This window comes from Amphiprion ocellaris, chromosome 11 (genome assembly GCF_022539595.1).
Source record: "Amphiprion ocellaris isolate individual 3 ecotype Okinawa chromosome 11, ASM2253959v1, whole genome shotgun sequence".
In the NCBI taxonomy this organism is placed as follows: domain Eukaryota; kingdom Metazoa; phylum Chordata; class Actinopteri; family Pomacentridae; genus Amphiprion; species Amphiprion ocellaris.
Window position 1 is genome coordinate 4,405,814 of NC_072776.1, and position 19,385 is coordinate 4,425,198.

General features: G+C 39.4%; 1 protein-coding gene across 2 annotated transcripts; it reads left to right on the top strand.

Moving 5' to 3' along the window:
• Positions 1-1,837: 1,837 nt before the first annotated feature.
• Positions 1,838-18,726, top strand: LOC111583684 (solute carrier family 22 member 4-like). Of its 2 annotated transcripts, XM_023292880.3 has the most exons (12): positions 1,838-1,934; positions 4,562-5,093; positions 7,056-7,274; positions 8,576-8,679; positions 8,872-9,026; positions 11,080-11,251; positions 11,833-11,959; positions 12,048-12,148; positions 12,791-13,005; positions 16,820-17,002; positions 17,407-17,542; positions 17,893-18,726. In XM_023292880.3, the coding sequence occupies exons 2-12, from the start codon at positions 4,884-4,886 to the stop codon at positions 17,996-17,998; spliced, it is 1,728 nt and encodes a 575-aa protein (XP_023148648.2). In that variant the 5' UTR covers positions 1,838-1,934; positions 4,562-4,883; the 3' UTR covers positions 17,999-18,726. The 2 variants fall into 2 exon arrangements, with proteins under 2 accessions (XP_023148648.2, XP_054871246.1); XM_055015271.1 differs by lacking the exon at positions 1,838-1,934 and having other exon boundaries at positions 4,280-5,093.
• Positions 18,727-19,385: the final 659 nt, after the last annotated feature.

Sequence of the window (19,385 nt, forward strand, 5' to 3'; positions counted from 1 at the left end):
TCACTTCCATGGCCACAGGTGTATAAAATCAAGCACCTAGGCATGCAGACTGCTTTTACAAACATTTGTGAAATAATGGCTCGCTCTTGGGAGCTCAGTGAATTCCAGCATGGAACTGTGATAGGATGCCACCTGTGCAACAAATCCAGTCGTGACATTTCCTGGCTCCTAAATATTCCACAGTCAACTGTCAGCTGTATTATAAGAAAGTGGAAGTGTGTGGGAATGACAGCAACTCTGCCACCAAGTGGTAGGACACGTAAACTGACGGAGTGGGATCAGTGGATGCTGAGGAGCATAGTGCCAAGAGGTGGCCAACTTTCTGCAGAGTCAATCACTACAGACCTTCAAACTTCATGTGGCCTTCAGATTAGCTCCAGAACAGTGCTTCAGCAGAGAGCTTCATGGAATGGGTTTCCATGGCCCAGCAGCTGCATCCAAGCCATACATCACCAAATGCAATGCAAAGCGTTGGATGCAGTGGTGTAAAGCAGCCACCACTGGACTCTAGAGCAGTGGAGATGCCTTCTCTGGAGTGACCAATCACGCTTCTCCATCTGGCAATCTGATGGACGAGTCTGGGTTTGGTGGTTGCCAGGAGAACCATACTTGTCGGACTGCATTGTGCCAAGTGTAAAGTTTGGTGGAGGGGGGATTATGGTGTGGGCTTGTTTTTCAGGAGCTGGGCTTGGCCCCTTAGTTCCAGTGAAAGGAATTCTGAATGCTTCAGCAAACCAAGACATTTTGGACAATTCCATGCTCCCAACTTTGTGGGAACAGTTTGGAGCTGGTCCCTTCCTCTTCCAACAAGACTGTGCACCAGTGCACAAAGCAAGGTCCATAAAGACATGGATGACAGAGTCTGGTGTGGATGAACTTGACTGGTCTGCACAGAGTCCTGACCTCAACCCCATAGAACACCTTTGGGATGAATTAGAGCGGAGACTGAGAGCCAGACCTTCTGGTCCAACATCAGTGTGTGACCTCACAAATGTGCTTCTGGAAGAATGGTCAAAAATTCCCATAAACACACTCCTAAACCTTCTGGACAGCCTTCCCAGAAGAGTTGAAGCTGTTCTAGCTGCAAAGGATGGACCGACGTCATATTGAACCCTATGGATTAGGAATGGGATGTCACTTACGTTCATATGCCAGTCAAGGCAGGTGAGTGAATACATTTGGCAATATAGTGTATCTTGCATACATTTTTATTAAAAGTAAAAAAAAAAAATGTTTTCATGGTCATTATGATCATGTCTTTACAAATTCCATAATTATTTATTATGGAAACAATCACTTATTAGTAAAAAATGACTGGATATCACTAAAATATCAACTAAATAACCGTCCAAATTTAATAACAACTACTTTGTAATTAGCTAAACAATAATAAAATGAGCTGATTCAGAAATAGATTTGATTGTGTTCTTTTTATTAAGTTGAGATAATCATGACAGATATTTCTTTTTTGGCAATATATCAAATTTTATATGGAAATCTGTGCCTGAGAAATGACTTTCCACTAAGTTCCTCATTACAAAAACACCTGTCAAGGAAGTGTGTTAATTCCAGATCACATGACCTGCTCCACATGATGTCATTTCCTCCTGAAGAAAAGACTGGCCAGACTCCAAGGCTTTCTGAGTTATTTAATATAAAGTAGTCAACAGGTTTACTACAATAGCTTTATAAATAACTTTCAATTTCAATTTTACTCAATTGTACATATAATATTTAGAAGAATCTTTCTTTTAAGAGTTTGTTTAAGGAGTACAAAAACCATAAATCACTGTCTGGAAGAAACGTCATGGGTGACGTAAGCCATCATGGCTGAACTTTTCCACCTAGAAGCTGCAGCGTACCGACGACAGTCTCAGAAACATGGATTCAGGTGTCTGGAGTTCCTCACCCAACAAACCTAAGGAACCAATCCTGTAAGTCTGCAGTGTGGAGCTTTGTGTATTATTCTCTTTCAAAGCTGAGTACAAAATACTAAAATTTAATGCTTTTTTTGGAGCTGTTTCACCAAAATCTGGCTGCCTCAACACTATGTACTTAATGAATTACCCAAAGAGTACAAGAAAAGCATCCAGTTCAAGTGAGAGCACAGGTTCAGATCACAGAGTAGATTTAATTTAATCACGTTTCTTAAGTGAACTCTGCACAGTCTAACCTGGTTACATGTACTGGAGGGGAAACAAAACGGAAAAGAACGACAGAAACTAAAACACAGGCATCCGATTTACACATTAATTTAGTCTGACTTTCTATATTGTCTACTTTAATTCAAGATTTTATGGCTATTTATTTAGTTAGTTTTTATTTTCAGGGTTTTTCTTTCTTTCTTTTGCTTGTATGTCTCTGTAAAGAACATTAAGTTGTTCTTGAAAGGTTCTATATGATTAAAGTTAAAATTACTATTATTTAAAATTCAATCCAGATATATTAAGCATTCAGTGGAAGTCCATGAACCCCACATTATTTGGGTTTTTATTATCGCACAGTGTAAATAAGAGCAGAACACATGAATTCACATATTTCTTGACAGTGGCGGTTCTACACAGGGGTCCAGTGCCTCTGTCCAAATGTCTTTAATTTTACTCATTTGTATATATAATATTTAGAAGAAATGTAGTGTAAAAGTGGTTATAGGTGCCAATGTTGATTTTAGGCCTGAAAACAGCAAAAATGTCAACTATGATACAAAAAGTCCCGCAATTATATATTGACGCTAAACATCTGAGCTGTAAGATTCAATCTTACAGTTTCTCATGTGGTCTTATATAATCCAAGTCTCATTAACCCTCAAAGATTTCCATGTGAACTTAAAAGCTTGAATACTGTAAAAGATCTCTTTGATTCTGTCTCTGTTTGTATCTTATTTTGAATAATGTGGATCAAAACATCATCAGTACCTATGTGGGTGCTGATAATGTGTGTAAATAATACATAAATGCATTATATTTCAGATAAAAGTGACCTTAAAACAACCTTAAAGACTGTTATTATTAATCTGAATTCAAATAGGTGAACTCAGCACTTCTGAAACGACCCTGAATTATAACATTACTATTAAATAAAGAGATTCTACATCTAAAATATTGTCATTTTCCCATATAACATTAAAATATTTATGTGTTTTTACTGTATTTCCTTAAATATTGATGATTATTTTTGTGCTTCACCTAGAAGGAGGCGTGTCTGTTGTGTCTTGCATAACTAAATAAATGAGTCTGAGTGCATACATGTAGAATCAGGTCACTGGTGACAGATTCACATCAGTCCCCTGGTATTCTGCTTTAAAGTCACTTTTCCAGCGCTGAGTTTTCCTGTTTGCATGTTAATGTCTGACAGACTTTGCGTGTCTGAAGGTTACATGTATGTGAAGTGATTTCCAGGTTAGTGATGGTCGGAGCCGAACACCTCGTCACCGTTTAACTGCTCTCTTCATCTGTTCCCGCTGAGCGAACGGTAAATGATCCATCCGGTTTAGCGCTTCCAGTCCAGTCCAGTCTGATCTCTGCAGCACCAGTTCATTCAGGTCGTTGGGGTTCAGGGTTTTTCTAAATTTGGATGTTAAAGCAACGACTATTAATAGAGAAACCTTTGAAAGAATAACTAAATATCATTCTGAGTGCAGCTCAGATAAGCCTTCACATGGTGACCAACAAAAATATACAAATTATACTTTGAGATTTAATTTTAGAAGTACAGCCTGCTGGTTTTGAGAAGAGAAAGGAGGATGAAAGTGAGCATCTTCCCGTCAGCGTTCAGGGTGTTTTCCAGCCAAAGTCGTGTGTTTTCAACAAATCAGAACAATCAGTTACTGTATTTAACCCTCCTGTTGTCCTCATTTACAGGCACCAAAAAATATTGTTTCGTTGTCTGAAAAAAATCCAAAAATTCAGCAAAAAAAGTCCACAAATTTCAGAAAATTTGCAAAACCTTCAGGAAGACAATTCCAATAATTCCTTAAAAGTGTCCCTTAAAAGTTTGATTTAAAAAAAAAAAATCCCCCAAATGTGGCAAGAAAATTCTTGTAAATATTTTCAAAAAATGAGTAAAAATCTTTTTTAAAAAAATCCTAAAAATATCTAAAATGATTACATATATATCAGTAAATCTTCTAATATTTTCTTTACGAACTTTCACATAAAAATCAACCAAAATCCAGAGAAATTTGCTGGATTTTTAACATTTCTTTTTTTCCACCAAAAAATGTTGAAAGATTTCCCAAAAAAGTTGAAAATGTGGACATCAGAAGTTTCACTGTGAAAATATTTATTTTTTCCACATTTTCAAACTTTAAAATGGGTCAATTTTGACACGTAGGATGCCATTAGGGTTAAAAGGGCTAAACGACGTGCGTTTCTTTGAACATTATCACCAAACTATTCAAATTAAATCTGAGAAGTCTGGACTGCACTCAGAGAATCAGAGGTTAACTTCCCCTCCAGTAAAACACATTTTATCTCAACAGATTTTTAAATCATGCTGCAGACATTCAGAACTTTAAACAATGTTTCTCCCTGCGTTGTTTTCTCTCTATTTCTGATACAAGGTGTAGTTTTCCCAAACATGAGGAACTCTGGTTGAGAGGGGGAGGAGGAGAGGTGGAGTTCTCTGGTCTGGTCTGGGATAAAGGAGGTGAAGCTGCAGGGAGACGCTGACAACAAGCTACTACAGGAGGCCGGACTGGCAGCATATGTGTAGTTTATTTGTTATTATCTGTAGTTCTTGTGCAGGAGTGTTTTTGTGCTTCATGTTGGTGCTTTTTAGACCAAGCAGTATTTCTAAATCTAACGCTGAAAGTATTTTTGCAGCAGTTTTCTTTGTAGAAACTGTCCCAGCATCTTAGCAGAACAGAAGCAGAGTCCAGTAAGATGCAGAACTACGAGGAGTCGGTGTCGTTTCTGGGGACCTCCGGCCCATTCCAGAGGAGAGTCTTCGTCCTGCTCTGCCTCACCTCCATTCCCTGCGGATACAACATCCTGTCGGTCATCTTCCTGCTCGCCATCCCTCCTCACCACTGCCACATCCCGGCCAGCAGTAACCTGAGCCAGGACTGGATCCAGGCCAGCATCCCGGTGCAGGTTAGAGCTGGAGTCTGACTGTAAATGTGATGAATTCATTGAAGAAATTCACATTTAAATGACTGAATGATTGTTACAGGTGACAGGTAGAGTTTACATTATCAGTATATTGCATTAGGGATGTCTGATAATGGCTTTCCTTACCAATAACTGATATGCCGATATTGTCCAACTCTCAATTTCTGATTCCGATATCAACAGATACCGATATATGTGGGCTATTTAACTAATTTTAGGTAACATCAAAAACAGGCAACAAGACTTTCTTCAGCTTAAGTTATGAAAAAATGCCATATTTATGCTATTTTTTTATTGTCTCAAACATCAGTTCACACTCTCCCTCCCTCTATGAATCAGTAAATGGTGGTGAAATCCAGGCATTATTTTATCAGTTTTCATGATAGGCAGAAAAACCAATAACGATATTGACTGATATTACATTTTTATGCCATTATCAAGCCGATAATATCCCTAGATTGCATGTCTACTTCTCCATGAAAAGTGTAATAAATAAAATAAACCAAGAATTATCGACCAAATCTAACTTTCCCTTTTAGCTTCTTCATGCTACTTGTTTTCTGTTTTCTCCCAAACTCTCTGATCTCATAGCATCACTTTCTGTTGCAGCTTTTTATTCAGGCGATGCTCTAAAGATGATATATGATCGGCTCCAAACAGCAGACAGACACAGCTAGCAACTAGCTAGTGGGAAAAATGGATCATTTAACGACTAAAAAGAGAGATATTTCCCTTAGCGGCGCTGGTGGAGACCAAAAACAGAGCTAAAAGTGAGAGACGGTTAGCTATAAATGTGCCTTAATTTGAATGACAGTGTAAAATATTAGTAATATAATGTCCTCAGTGCCCTAAATATTGATTAATGCAAGGTTAACTACTAATCAAAGTTAAATTCCTTTAAAAAAAAATACAAGAAATATGTGATTAAAAATGAGAAATTTTATTATAAAACTATGTAAAATGTAATATGCATATGTAATTAAGCTACTTATATGATGTATATAATGTCATTTAATTTAAGACTCAGGATCCAGGAAACTTTCTCTGTCACGAAGTAACATAAAATCCTTCTCAACAAATGTAAAAAGTTTTAAATAATTCAAACTGACCTTTAAAAACATCTTTATCGACATATTTAATCCTGTGGCTTCAATATTCAGTACTCCTGGCTTTACAGAAGTGCAAAAGCCTTCCCAGTCTCATTTACAGTTATGCATGTAATAATTAAAGGATCATTTGTGTTGCTCTTCTAACTCTCCATCCAACAGCCTGACTTTGCTTTTCAATGCTGAGTTCTTGGTTTAATAGTTGTGGCAAAATGTGGCAAAATTTGATTAGATTTTTTTGTGAATGTTCTTAAAGAAAATATTAGAAGTTTTACTGACATATGTATTCACTTTAGATATTTTTAGGATTTTTTTGGAAGATTTTTACTCATTTTTTGAAAATATTTACAAGAATTTTTTTGCCACATTTGGGGGATTTTTTTTAAAATAAAAATTTTAAGGGAAACTTTTAAGGAATTTTTGGAATTGTCTTCCTGAACGTTTTGCAAATTTTCTGAAATTTGGGGAATTTTTTTGCTGAACTTTTGGATTTTTTTCAGACAAGGAAACAATATTTTTTGGTGCCCGTAAATGAAGACAACAGGAGGGTTAATTTATTTAAAAATGTATGTATTTTGTATCTTAATTATAATTCAGGTAAATAAAGGTGTCAAGTAACAGCATTTTCTTGAGAGGTGAGGTGGAATTCTATGAGAATATGGCACCAAACTGTACAGTTCCAAATGCCATGCTTGTTGAATTCCAACCTGCTAATCATCTACTGTACAGCTGTTGACGAGATCCAGGTTCTGGTCTTCATGTCAGCTAGAAGTGGTCTGTTCTGGTCTGTTCTGGTCTGGTCTACCTTGGTAATAACAGTGACTATTGTGGTCCGCAGGTCGCCGGGCAGCCGGAGAGAAGCAGCTGCAGCCGGTACAGTCTGGATGTGGTGCAGAATCTGTCAGCTATGGGCTTCAGACCCGGCCTGGACCAGATCCAGAACCAGTCTGTGCTGGGATGGAGTCCAGAGGTCGTCCTGTCCGGCCTGCAGCAGGAGGGATGTAGAGACGGATGGACCTACAGTACCGAGTACTACCAGTCTACGGTAGTCACTGAGGTACTGGATAATACACTCAGTTAGTGTTAGCGTTGCATAAGTGTGACCTTCTGCCCGTTTCATGTTACTGTTTAGTCTGCAGCATGTTTAATAAGGAAGCAATCTGTTCAGAGCAGCTTCTGCCTGTTAAACCAGCAGCAGGTCGTGACCTTTCTCTGCAGACACCAATCATTGACTCGCTTTAGACGACTGCAGGGAGAGAAGACGACAAACTGGAAATGACTGGAACTGTTTCTCCTGCTTTAGTTTGTAAATGTCTACAGCGGAAAAAATGGATTTTAGATTCTGTGTGGGTCAAGAAACAGTGGCAATTTAACCTCTCCCGCAAATTCACATCATACCACTTTCATTCAGACTGCAGCAGATATCGCGTATCCATTCCCCCAATGACGGTTTGTGCATATTCAATACGTACCTCAGAGCTTTTTGCAAGCACTGGTTTCTGGTAGAACCGGTCAGAGTGGTACCTAATTATTATATATCTGTTATTATTATCATATATCTGTTCTGTGTGTAATAGACAAGCCAACAATCTCCACTTATTTTAGCATCAGCTGGAAAGCAAAAACACGCATTTTTAAAAAATTTATTTAATTGTAAATAAATCCAGGCGTCGACGGGTGAATCACAGGGGCACATGAACCCTCCTGCTGTCCTCATTTACGGGCATCAAAAAATATTGTTTCCTCGTCTGAAAAAAATCCAAAAATTCAGCAAAAAAATTCCCAAAATTTCAGAAAATCTGCAAAACCTTTAGGAAGAAAATTCCAATAAAAGAAAATTCTTGCAAATATTTTCAAAAAATGTGTAAAAATCTTCCAAAAAAAATCCTAAAAATAACTAAAGAGATTACATACATATCAGTAAAACTTCTAATATTTTCTGACGAACATTCACATAAAAATCAACCAAAATCCAGGATTTTGGTTGATTTTTATGTGAATGTTCTTCAGAAACATTTTTAACATTTCTTTTTTCCACCAAAAAAAGTTCAAGGGTTTCCCAAAAATGTTGAAAATGTGGACATCAGAAGTTTTACTGTGAAAACAGATTTTTTTTCCCCACATTTTCAAACTTTAAAATGGGTCAGTTTTGACCCTCAGGACGACACGAGGGTTAAAGGAGTCTGTGGTCTGAGGAACCTGACTGCTGGTGACCAACAGAGCAGATCTTTTTGGGTTCTTCCCAGTGTTGTATTTTAGGGTTTTTCATTTGCTCTAGTGAGCATTCCCATGTTTTTTTTGTATTTTCCAGTGTCTGTTCTTGCTGTTTTATTCCACTTTGCATTGTTTGCCTTCCAGTTCGACCTGGTGTGTGGCAACGAGTGGAAACAGCCTCTGACTTCCCTCGTCTACTTCCTGGGAGGACTTTGTGGATGCTTCATCTCTGGGCAGATCTCTGACCGGTACTTTTCAGTTTCCATTCAACACGTCTATCAAGTTAGCAGAGGTGGAATATTTTGCCAAAGTAACCACGTATAGGCCAAAGAGAAGAAGGTCTATCCAACAGTATCTTTCTCCGTCTTGAACATTAATATCCGAACAAGAACATGGATGCTGCAGTTGAGGCTGACTGACCTGTTGTATTTGTCCTGTAGGTTTGGGAGGAAGCCCGCTCTCTTCGGTTCCATCGCCATACTTAGCATTTTCAGTGCTGCAGCGTCTTGGGCTTCCTCCTGGCTGGTCTTCACTGTGCTGTTCTTCATTATGGGAGTGGGTCAGATCGGCTGTTTCATCGTCATATTTGTGTTGGGTATGTCTCTTCCTTCATTTTTAGAATACCGTGACCTTTATCCTCTTCTACACTGGCTGCATGCTCTAATTCTGCTGTTGGAGATCTCAGTAGAGAGGCCAATTAAAGACTACATCCAAACCAGCAAAGGCCGATGTGATGTTAGACCCTCTTCTGTCTGTTGTGCTTTTAACTTCAAAAATAGTCTTTACCCCTCCTGTTGTACTCATTTACGGGCACCAAAAAATACTGTTTCCTTGTCTGAAAAAAATCCAAATACTCAGGAAAAAAAATCCCCAAATTTCTGAAAATTTGCAAAACCTTCAGGAAGAAAATTCCAATAATTCCTTAAAAGTTTCCCTTAAGAGTTTTGTTTAAAATATATATATATATATATATATATATATATATCCCCCAAATTTGGCAAGAAAATTCTTGTAAATATTTTCAAAAAATGAGTAAAAATTTTCAAAAAAAATCTGAAAAATATCTAAAGTGATTCCATATATATCAGCAAAACTTCTAATATTTTCTTTAAGAACATTTTTAACATTTCTTTTTTCCCATATTTTAATTCCCATATTTTTTTCCACATTTTCAAACTTTAAAACAGGTCAATTTGACCTGCAGGACAACACGAGGGTTAAACAAAAGTGAAAACGCAAGTTTGTTTTGAATTGTTGGGTGACTTTCCACTGTAGGGATTTCCATTGCGGTGTTGGGTCCTACAGTTACCTCAGACTGCACCAAAATATTGTAAATAGTAGTTACTCAATGTAAAGAACAAAGAGGGTTTGTTATGTTTGCCTCTATGGTGAATTTTAACTTGTTGATAACTTACTGCGTTGATAATCAGGTTCCTGTGTGTAGCAATACTGCCATTGTTGAGTTTAGTGGAGCCAGGTAACTACCCTGGGAATGTTGAACTTGCTTCGTAGTACAAACCTCAGAGGTACTTAGCAAGGACATCTAGAGGGCAGAAACATGGTGCCTGTTGTACTCTCCAGTTTAACCAATCAGCGTCTACATCTGCACAACAGTTTTACAGGCAACATGTTCAGTACCTGCCTTGGACATTTCTTCCTCTAAAATAGCCTTAAAATGTTTACTGGGGTGGTTCTAACAGCCAGAACATGCAAATGTAGGTCACAATAAAAGTTACACCAGTAGAAAACAGCCTGTTGATGTTTGACAGGTTGTCAGTTCTCCATTAGGGTCCGAGCAAAGAGGGTGTGAAGACCCTACTGAAACTCATGGGTTTATTATTAGACTTACTTTGTCCAACAAAAGAAACGCATTTTTGAGGCCATGAATATGAGTAAAAATGCTTGAAAATTTGCACACACATCAAGACAGGTGAAAAATTGGATATTTTCCGGGAATGGCACACGTACGTGCCCAAATGGTTCAATAGTGCCCCCTGGAATAATTGAAACATTTATTTTGACCAGTATGTGTGACCTAGACTTATGAAATTTGGTACACATGTGTAGCTCATCAAGACGCACAAAACTGTAGTTGACACCCATGCCCAAAACACAACAGGAAGTCAGCCATTTTGAATTACGTGTCATATTTTGGATGATTTTGGGTAATTTTTGGACATTTTCAAAAGCTATAAACTCAAAGAGGGTAACCCGAACAGAGCTGAAATTAGGCCAGGATGTACTCCAGACATGAGTAATCAAGGTTATTAAAATGGTCCACAAAATTCTGACAGCGTGGAAATGGCAGCTGGCGGAATTTCGACGTTTTGCCATGAAACAGCAAGTGCTCTCTAACTAGCCTGTACAAGCTCCAATCTGCTTCAAACTTTACATGTTTGAGCAGAGGCCCGCCCCAATCACATCTATAGGCCAAAATACAGTCTCGGCCACAGCACCACCTGGTGGATATGCTTGGATTCACTGACCAGCAAGGATGCGAGGACCCAATCAATGCTGCTTGGAACTTTAATGTTATATTTCTTCTTACTAAACCATCATTGTTTTACATTTGTGCAATAAACTGACCACAGAAACACGAGAAAGATCCATTAGAACACTTTTGTAATTCTCTCACATTTCCTCCACAGGTTCAGAGATCCTAATCGGTCCAACCAGATTTCTCTTCTCCCAGCTGGGCTTATCTTCTGTCTACGTTTGTGGTATGTTGCTGCTGTCTGGGACCGCCCACCTGTTCAGGAACTGGAGATACCTGTCGCTGGCCATGGCCGCACCCGGACTGGCATTTATCCCCTTCTGGTGGTAAGAAGAGCTCAAGATTCCTCTGCATCTTTTGTACTACTTGATTAATTAGTTTGCATGTGACATTGTTAAAAGTATGGCATAGACAGGGTCCATTTGGTAAAGAATTTGTCCAACTGTGGATGATACCTCTTCCTAGAAACTTGAATTTGTACCTTAAAGTACCACAAACAAAGTCTCCTTTCAGTCATTTCAAACAGATACAAGATCTCCCCAATAAACTAAATTATTCCTTTCACTTGAAACAAAGAACTTGTAGGTTTGATTGAAAGATGTTGAACTCAGTTTTTCTTTCAGGTAGGTCACTTTGTAGTTTAAAAAAATTCTGTACTCTGCAATGGTCAAGACAAGACAGAAGAGACACAAGACTAACCTCTGATCTGGAAACAAGTTTAAAGTTCAAAGTGAACATGCTCCCTGCACATATTCAGATATTCATCGGGCTTTCACACTTGGGTCATGGTGCTTGGATCATTTCTGGTCGTATTTATCTCCACTCTGTATAACACAGCGGCCTATGGACCGGTGTGATCTACAGTCCTTCCCCAGTTTCCTCCCATATAACTGTGTCTGTCCACCAGGTTGGTTCCAGAGTCTCCTCGCTGGCTGGTGTCTCGTGGACGTTTCCAAGAAGCAGAATCTCTGCTGAGGTTAGCAGCTCTGGAGAACCGAGTGGAAGCTCCACCGGTCATCTTCCTCTCAACCAACGTAAGAGCTTTGAACCTCGTCGCTGTTCCTCATCTAAACAATGGTAAACAACGGCGGCCATCCAACTGCAGTTTCTGTTTTTCCGCAGGTCGACAAAGCTGAAAGCCAGAAGGCAGAATCGGTCAGCTTCCTGGACCTGCTGAGGACCAAAAACATACGAAATATTACATTGATGTTGTGGCTCATCTGGTGAGTTAAAGCACTTTTTCACTGCAAAGGTTGATTGTTTCATCCATCCAGAGCAAGACAAAGAATCTCAACATCAAGTTTGTGTTTGAGGATAATTACAAATGATCTTCCAACTTCTCCTCAGAGTTCACAACAAGGACTAACTTTGTCCTGCTGTCTAGAGGATGAACATCCTCAGGGCAAACCTGTACTCTCCACTTCCTTAAGAATAGTTAACTCACAGTCAGTTCCATCGATTGTGTGTTAGATTTTTTAATGCTGATTTTTTTATAAGCACTGAAGCATACTTAATGCTTATTCTTATAGATTCTTCTGACACAATTTCCATCCCAGGCTCTTTGTTCATCAGATTTTGCTTCACACAGTGGAAGAATTTTTTCATGCGACTTATATTTTTTGAGCTGTGACCTTTGTCTGCCTGTCTGTTCCTTTTCTCTGCTCACTGCAAGCAAACCGTGACTCACAGCTGATTGGGACTGAACTACACTTTCAAAATAAAAGCTCAAAGATGGTTAAAGGTACAGGTTAGGGTTCATAAAACATGCTGACTTTCCAAAACAAAATGTACCTCATGTATAATTATAGCAGAACAAAAGCTGCATTGGCACACTCAAATTAGTCTTCCTCTCCTGTTGTTTGCAGGTTTTCTATGAATGTCTGCTACTTTGGATTGTCCTTCGACATGTCTAACCTCTCTGGTAACCCCTACCTGAACAACTTCCTGCTGTCGGTTGTTGAGATCCCAGCGTTCGCTGCCAGCTGGGGGGCTGCACGGCGTCTTCCTCGCTGCCAGTCGTTTATGAGCTTCGTCATGGTGGGGGCGATAGCGCTGCTCCTCATCCTCTTCACTTTACACAGTGAGTAACACCAGCAAGCTGAAACTCCACTGTTTTATTCTTTCTTTCTTTCTTTCTTTGTGAATGTAAATTTTCATCTTGTTGAAAGAAGTTGGAACAATAAACCGTCTTCAGTAGATTGATTGCAGAGCCTCGGACTCAAGTTAAAGTTGCCACCTACATATGCTACGTGTTCACTAGATGCGTTTTTTCTGCATGTAAACGCGCTGCATCTGTAAATCTCCCGCTTGGTGGGCGTGTACTTGAGGCCAGTAGTCGGTGTTCAACTCCTGCCGACCTTCTTCTCCAACTATCCTGCCCCTGATTGGACAAACGCATCGACTCAGGAGCTGTTTGCTCATGGATTTCAAGCTGGACCAACATGGCGGCTCGGTCGCAAACTTTTTCTTTTATTATGAAAACGGTTCCGAAAAGTATTTCTGAAAGCATATGAGGTGAGAAAAAAGCTGTGTAGTAGCTGAATCTGTCCTGGTTTTAGTTCACCGACGGCTAGTTTAGACGTTTGACAAAGGTTTCGCGATGCGTCGGATCTCCGCACTAGGGCTGCCACAAACGACGCGTCGACGAATCGCCTGAGCACGATACGTCATCAAAAGCGGACGTGAGCGCGCAATGCAACAGAAATCACCGTCCGAGTGGAGCGCGGAACACGCATGGACATCCGCGCTGTATCGTGCATATATAGTATATGCATATATTATATATGCACAATACAGCGTGGACATCCGCGTTTACGATACAGCGCGGACATCCGCGCCGCATCGTGCATATACTATATATGCACGATACAGCGCAGATGTCCATGCGTGTTCCGCGCTCCACTCGGACGGTGATTTCTGTTGCATTGCGCTTACTTCCGCTTTTGATGACGTATCGTGCTCAGGCGATTCGTCGACGCGTCGTTTGTGGCAGCCCTACTCCGCACGACGCATCAAATTTGCATAAAGTAGAAGTCGAGTCCACTTTATGCAAATGAGCTGCTGCCCGCTCCAGTGAGACCTACTGAATCGCAGCTGGAAACGCACCACAACCGGACCAGCATGCAGCATGCGGTGCGGTGCGGTGCGTTTCCAGCTGCGATCCGGTGCGTAGAGTAGACTCGACTTCTACTTTATGTATATTCGATGCGGCGTGCGGAGGTCTGACGCATCGCAAAACTTTCGTCAAACGTCTAAACTAGCCTTCAGTGAACTAAAACGAGGACAGATTTAGCTGCTGCACGTATAATTTCTTGACTCAAATGCTTTCAGAAATACTTTTAGCTGAATTGTTTTAGAAATAAAAGAGAAAGTTTGCGACCGAGCCGCCATGTTGGTCCGACGCATCTGCCGGACTGTCAGTCTGAAAGCGCGGTCATGTGACCACATAGCGCCCGCTAGTGACTGGCCACCATGCGGGTGATTTTCAGATGTGGCGCGTTTACATGCTGTGAAAACGTGTCTAGTCGACACATACCTTTACACATAACTAACCAATAGTTGTGAAACTCTGACAGCAGGGTGTCAAGAAGTCAGCTTCCTCTGTAGTTGATGATTCATCTCTAAGACTTGGCAGAAAAGCAGAATAATTATTACTGAGATGTAAAATAGAGCCAGTATGATTGGACTGTATTATAATATGAGTATGAGTGAAATAAAACATAATTTGCTCTAACATAACCCTTTTTTTGCATATGTGCCATTGGAAAAACATGACTTGCTTTCTACAATTAAAAGTGAACTCATTTAAATTGACATATTTTGCAAATGTCACGTCTCAGGTCATGAGTTTAGCTGGATTTGCTGGAGTGAAAACTTCCCCAAATGACGAGCAGGACGGAGCCTATTATCCTGATACAGTAAACTGCCGCTCCACTGCAGAACCTTTCCCCAGGGAACGTGAACTTTTGGACAAACTCATTTCTCTAACATACTTTTCTATCACAGGAACCGGGGTTAAAGCTAAGATAAGTTTTAGGGAGAGAGTTTTGCCCCTAAAGGAGTCTTACTGGATGCAGCTGAGATTTTATAAACGGCAGATTCACGACAAAGTCCAGGGTTGTTGTCTGTTTTTGCAAACAATGACATACATACACCAGTCACTGAGATGAACATTGATGTATCAGTGCAATTTGTTTAATCTTCACGAAGCTCTGTGGAGGAACTTTTCTGAGCAAAAAGTTATTGTGAAATTAAAGAACCTGAGACTTTTTTTGTCGAAAATTGCACACAGGGAATGCATTTTTCTCAGATAACCTACACTGTATTTATTTATTTATTTATGTTTGGATTTTTTTTTTTTTTTTTTTTTTTTTTTACAATTCTCAACTTTATTTACGCATTTTGAATTTGCTGGTATTTTACAAATTTTCCCTGTTTTGGTAAATTGCAGATATTATCCAGTAAGAATCACAGAATAAAAGTAATACTTTACATATCACCCATAAAAAAACAGCCCAAAACTGTGAATATTGTTCACATTAAAAGTCTCTACTTTTACAAATAGTAATTCATTCTTTTACAGCTTTAGCTGTAAAATTATACTTTTTTGTAGTGCAAAATATCATCAGTTTAGAGATATTTGCTGTTATTTGAAAGACAAATTATGAACATTAAGGCTTGTAAAATGGTAAATATTTTTGATGTTAAATTACAGAATATCTGTTTTACTAGATTTCAGAAAATATCTAGTAAAATGACAGAAAAATTTTATAAATTTAAATTCTGGCTGTTTAATGGTCAAAACTACAAACAAGATCTACATAAAAACATCAGTATTTCTTTTGCAAATAGTGATTTCTTCTTTTCTAGTGTTTGGCCATCAAATTAGACAGTTTAAATTTATTTAACCATCTTTCTTATATATGTATATATATGTATATATATATATATGTATATATATATATATATATATATATATATATATATATATATATATATATATATATCCATCCATCCATTATTTATACACCGCTTAATCCTCACTAGGGTCGCGGGGGGGGGGGTTGAGCCTATCCCAGCTGACTCAGGTGAAGGCAGGGGACACCCTAGACAGGTCACCAGTCTGTCACAGGGCTACATATATAGACAAACAAGCACTCTCACATTCACACCTACGGGCAATTTAGAATAATCAATTAACCTCAGCATATTTTTGGACTGTGGGAGGAAGCCGGAGTACCCGGAGAAAACCCACGCATGCACAGGGAGAACATGCAAACTCCATGCAGAAAGATCCCGGGAAAGCCGGGACGCGAACCAGGGACCTTCTTGCTGCAAGGCGAAAGTGCTAACCACTACGCCACTGTGCAGCCCCTATATATACATATATATATATATATATATATATATATATATATATATATAATATATGTATATATATATATATATATATATATATATATATATATATATATATATATATATATATATATATATATATATATACTGGAAAGACTTGTCTTTCCAGTATATAACCCTACATAATAAATAAACTAGCTAATGATATGGAATGACAGAGAAAGAAAGACCAGGTTCCTCTTCTAAGTTTTGTAGTTCAGCTTTGAGTCTGACACACTGTTCAGTCGGCTCTCTTAGAATTTGCTTGGATATTTTTGGAAAGTCTCTGTCCTGAAAGCTCCTCATCTGTCTGACTACAGTCCCGTGCTCATTGCTGCAACATGTTGAGGAGTCTGAGGCTCGACAGGCCTGCCATGCTTAGTTACGGTTGCTAAGATGTGATTGGACAGTCGCCGTTTGGGACAGTGGTTGAGGAAACGGTCAGTTGGGTTGTTTTCCTCCTCCTGATCTCACCGCCTTTCTTCTCCTCCCTGCAGGTCATCCGACTCTCACCCTGGTCCTGGTGCTGCTGGGTAAATTCGGCGTCCTGGCCGGCATCAGCGTGTTGTACATGTACACCGGAGAACTGTTCCCCACCGTCGTCAGGAACACGGCCATGTCGTCCTGCGCCATGTTCGCCAGAGTGGGCTCCTCGCTTTCCCCTTTCCTGCTGCACCTGGGTGAGACCTTCCACTTCCTACATCCTGCTGCAAGTAACACACATAAATGACAACTTCAGTCTAATGCAGTTCTCAGAGCTAAAGGCGGTCCAATGAAATCTTTTTTTTTGGACGGGCAGTGTACTTCTTGAAGTAAAAGCAGCAACACTTCCAGCTGCAGCAATGGCTCTAAAGTTGCTCTCATGATGCATCAAATTCTGTTTTGTAAAAGTTCACTTCATTCAAATGACAAACACGTTTAATTGTCAGTTGCATTTCTTTGAATCTAGCAGATCAATCTTTAACGCTCAGATGTTCATTCATCTTGTGAATTTCCCCAATAAGTGATCAATAAAGTTTATCTTACCTTATCAGAAGAATTTTGAAAGAATAAACTCTCTGATCTGCTCTGCTTCTGTCTCCAGCTGTGTTCGGTCAGTTCCTGCCGTGGATCCTCGTGGCTTTTCTGTCATTTTTCGCCGCTCTGCTCTGCATTTTTCTGCCCGAAACCTTCAGACGGCCGATGCCCGACACCATCCAGCAGATGCAGCGTATACGGCGGTAAGTCGGCACAATGTTTGATTTATTGTTGTCTTACAATCCTACGAGAAGATCACAACCAGATCACTTGATGCGCCTGTTGCAGTTTAGATATTTTATTATTCCCTTGACCTCTACTGGACCCTTAGATCCGTATGGACACACAACACCGGCAGACATAAAATGTGTAATCAGGGGCTGTAATGTAACTATGAAGTCTCAGAATAGGTGCCAACTTGGGACTGTGATGATGATTTAATGAAACGCAATGGTGCCTGATGATATGGAGAAAAAGATGTGCTCAATGTAAACCAAAGACAGGATGTAAACATCATGTTTAACTCATGCAGTTCTCCTCCTCTGGTTTCCAGGTTCAGGCTGCCATGTGTCTCCTCCACACGTCCTCCAAAGGATGATGGGAAATCAGCTAAAGACCAGATTACTGTGCCGGACATCATCTGCACAACTCGCTTATAAGAGCAAATTGTGCTCTTATTAACTGTTTTACAAACTATTTTACAGAGTTTTTTCCATTTCTTGAGGACGGCGCTGTGTTTCTGTGTCCACCAGCTGGCCACTTGACAAAACCCTGCAGAGGCTCTGGTGATGCGTTCACTGACACCTAATGAATAGTACCAATAGTTTGTTGTTTTTACAATAAAACAGAGTGCAGCGAGACAGCTGAGAAAAATAGTGCAGATCTTCACTAAGAATACACATGAGCGAGAAAAATCACACAGCAGGGAAGATTTAGTTTATGGATTGAGACACTGATGCATGTCAAACCTCAACACAAACACAAAAGAAAAGCATAAATCAGAAAGACCAATGCAAGGTGAATGTTTCAAATCACTCTGCCACAATATGCAGCTTCAAAGCAAACATTTATTTGTGACATTTCAACATGCAGAAGGGCTTTTATGTGTGAGAGAATCTTTGTGGAAATGTTTGGAAATGCACATCTCTTTTCTATGCACCTGTCTCATGAAATAGATCTGCTAAGAGTTCCTTTGTCTTGTCTTGTGGATGTGAAAGTTGATTTGGATCTGAACGGTGTCGCAGCAGCGCTACAAAAACTGCAACTTGAATTTTATTTGCGTATATAAAGAATGTGTGGTTTTGTTTGCACCAGTATGATGAGAACAGTGGTAAGGTTGTGTATATATTTTGTGTGACGTATGAATTATTAAATCAGAATTAAGTAACTCAAGTTTTCATCTCTTTAAATATCTCTGAATATTTTAATTCATTTCATACCTGACGGTGCTGCTGTTTTTTATGACTTTGTGTTGAAATATTAATTTTATTATAAATACAGCAGGTTTTAAATGAAGTCTTTTCTGGTTTCAGAGGACACCTGAACACCTCGGTGAGCTGAATGGGAGGGGGCGTGGTCTGTTGTGGCTCCGCCCCGGAGACGCGGTCTCAACTTTTTGAAGCTTCAGAGTTCAGCCTTCAAAATCAAAGCATCGAAATTATACCTGTTTTGCCACAAAACTGGGACTATACAGCGGATAGAAAAGCAAACGGTTTGTCGGATTGGGACAGTCTGAGGATTCCTCAGTGATTTTCAGCAGTGCTGCTCCAACTCTCTGGTCCAAACAAATATCTCAGCAGCTAACAGGTGTCAGATGAAATGTTGTAGTAAACCTTTAAAACTGAAACTACGTGGAATAAACCGTTAAACCATAACTCGTTCATTCAAAAGTACCATGTCAACAGGAAAAAACTTGTAAACCATAAATGCTTGGTTGGAATAAACCTTTAATACTGTAATTACTTGTACAAAAGTCACATTTTGTGTGTAATAAGCCTTTAAAACTTTAAATAGTTGTCCAGACAGTACTATTCTGGGTGGAATAAA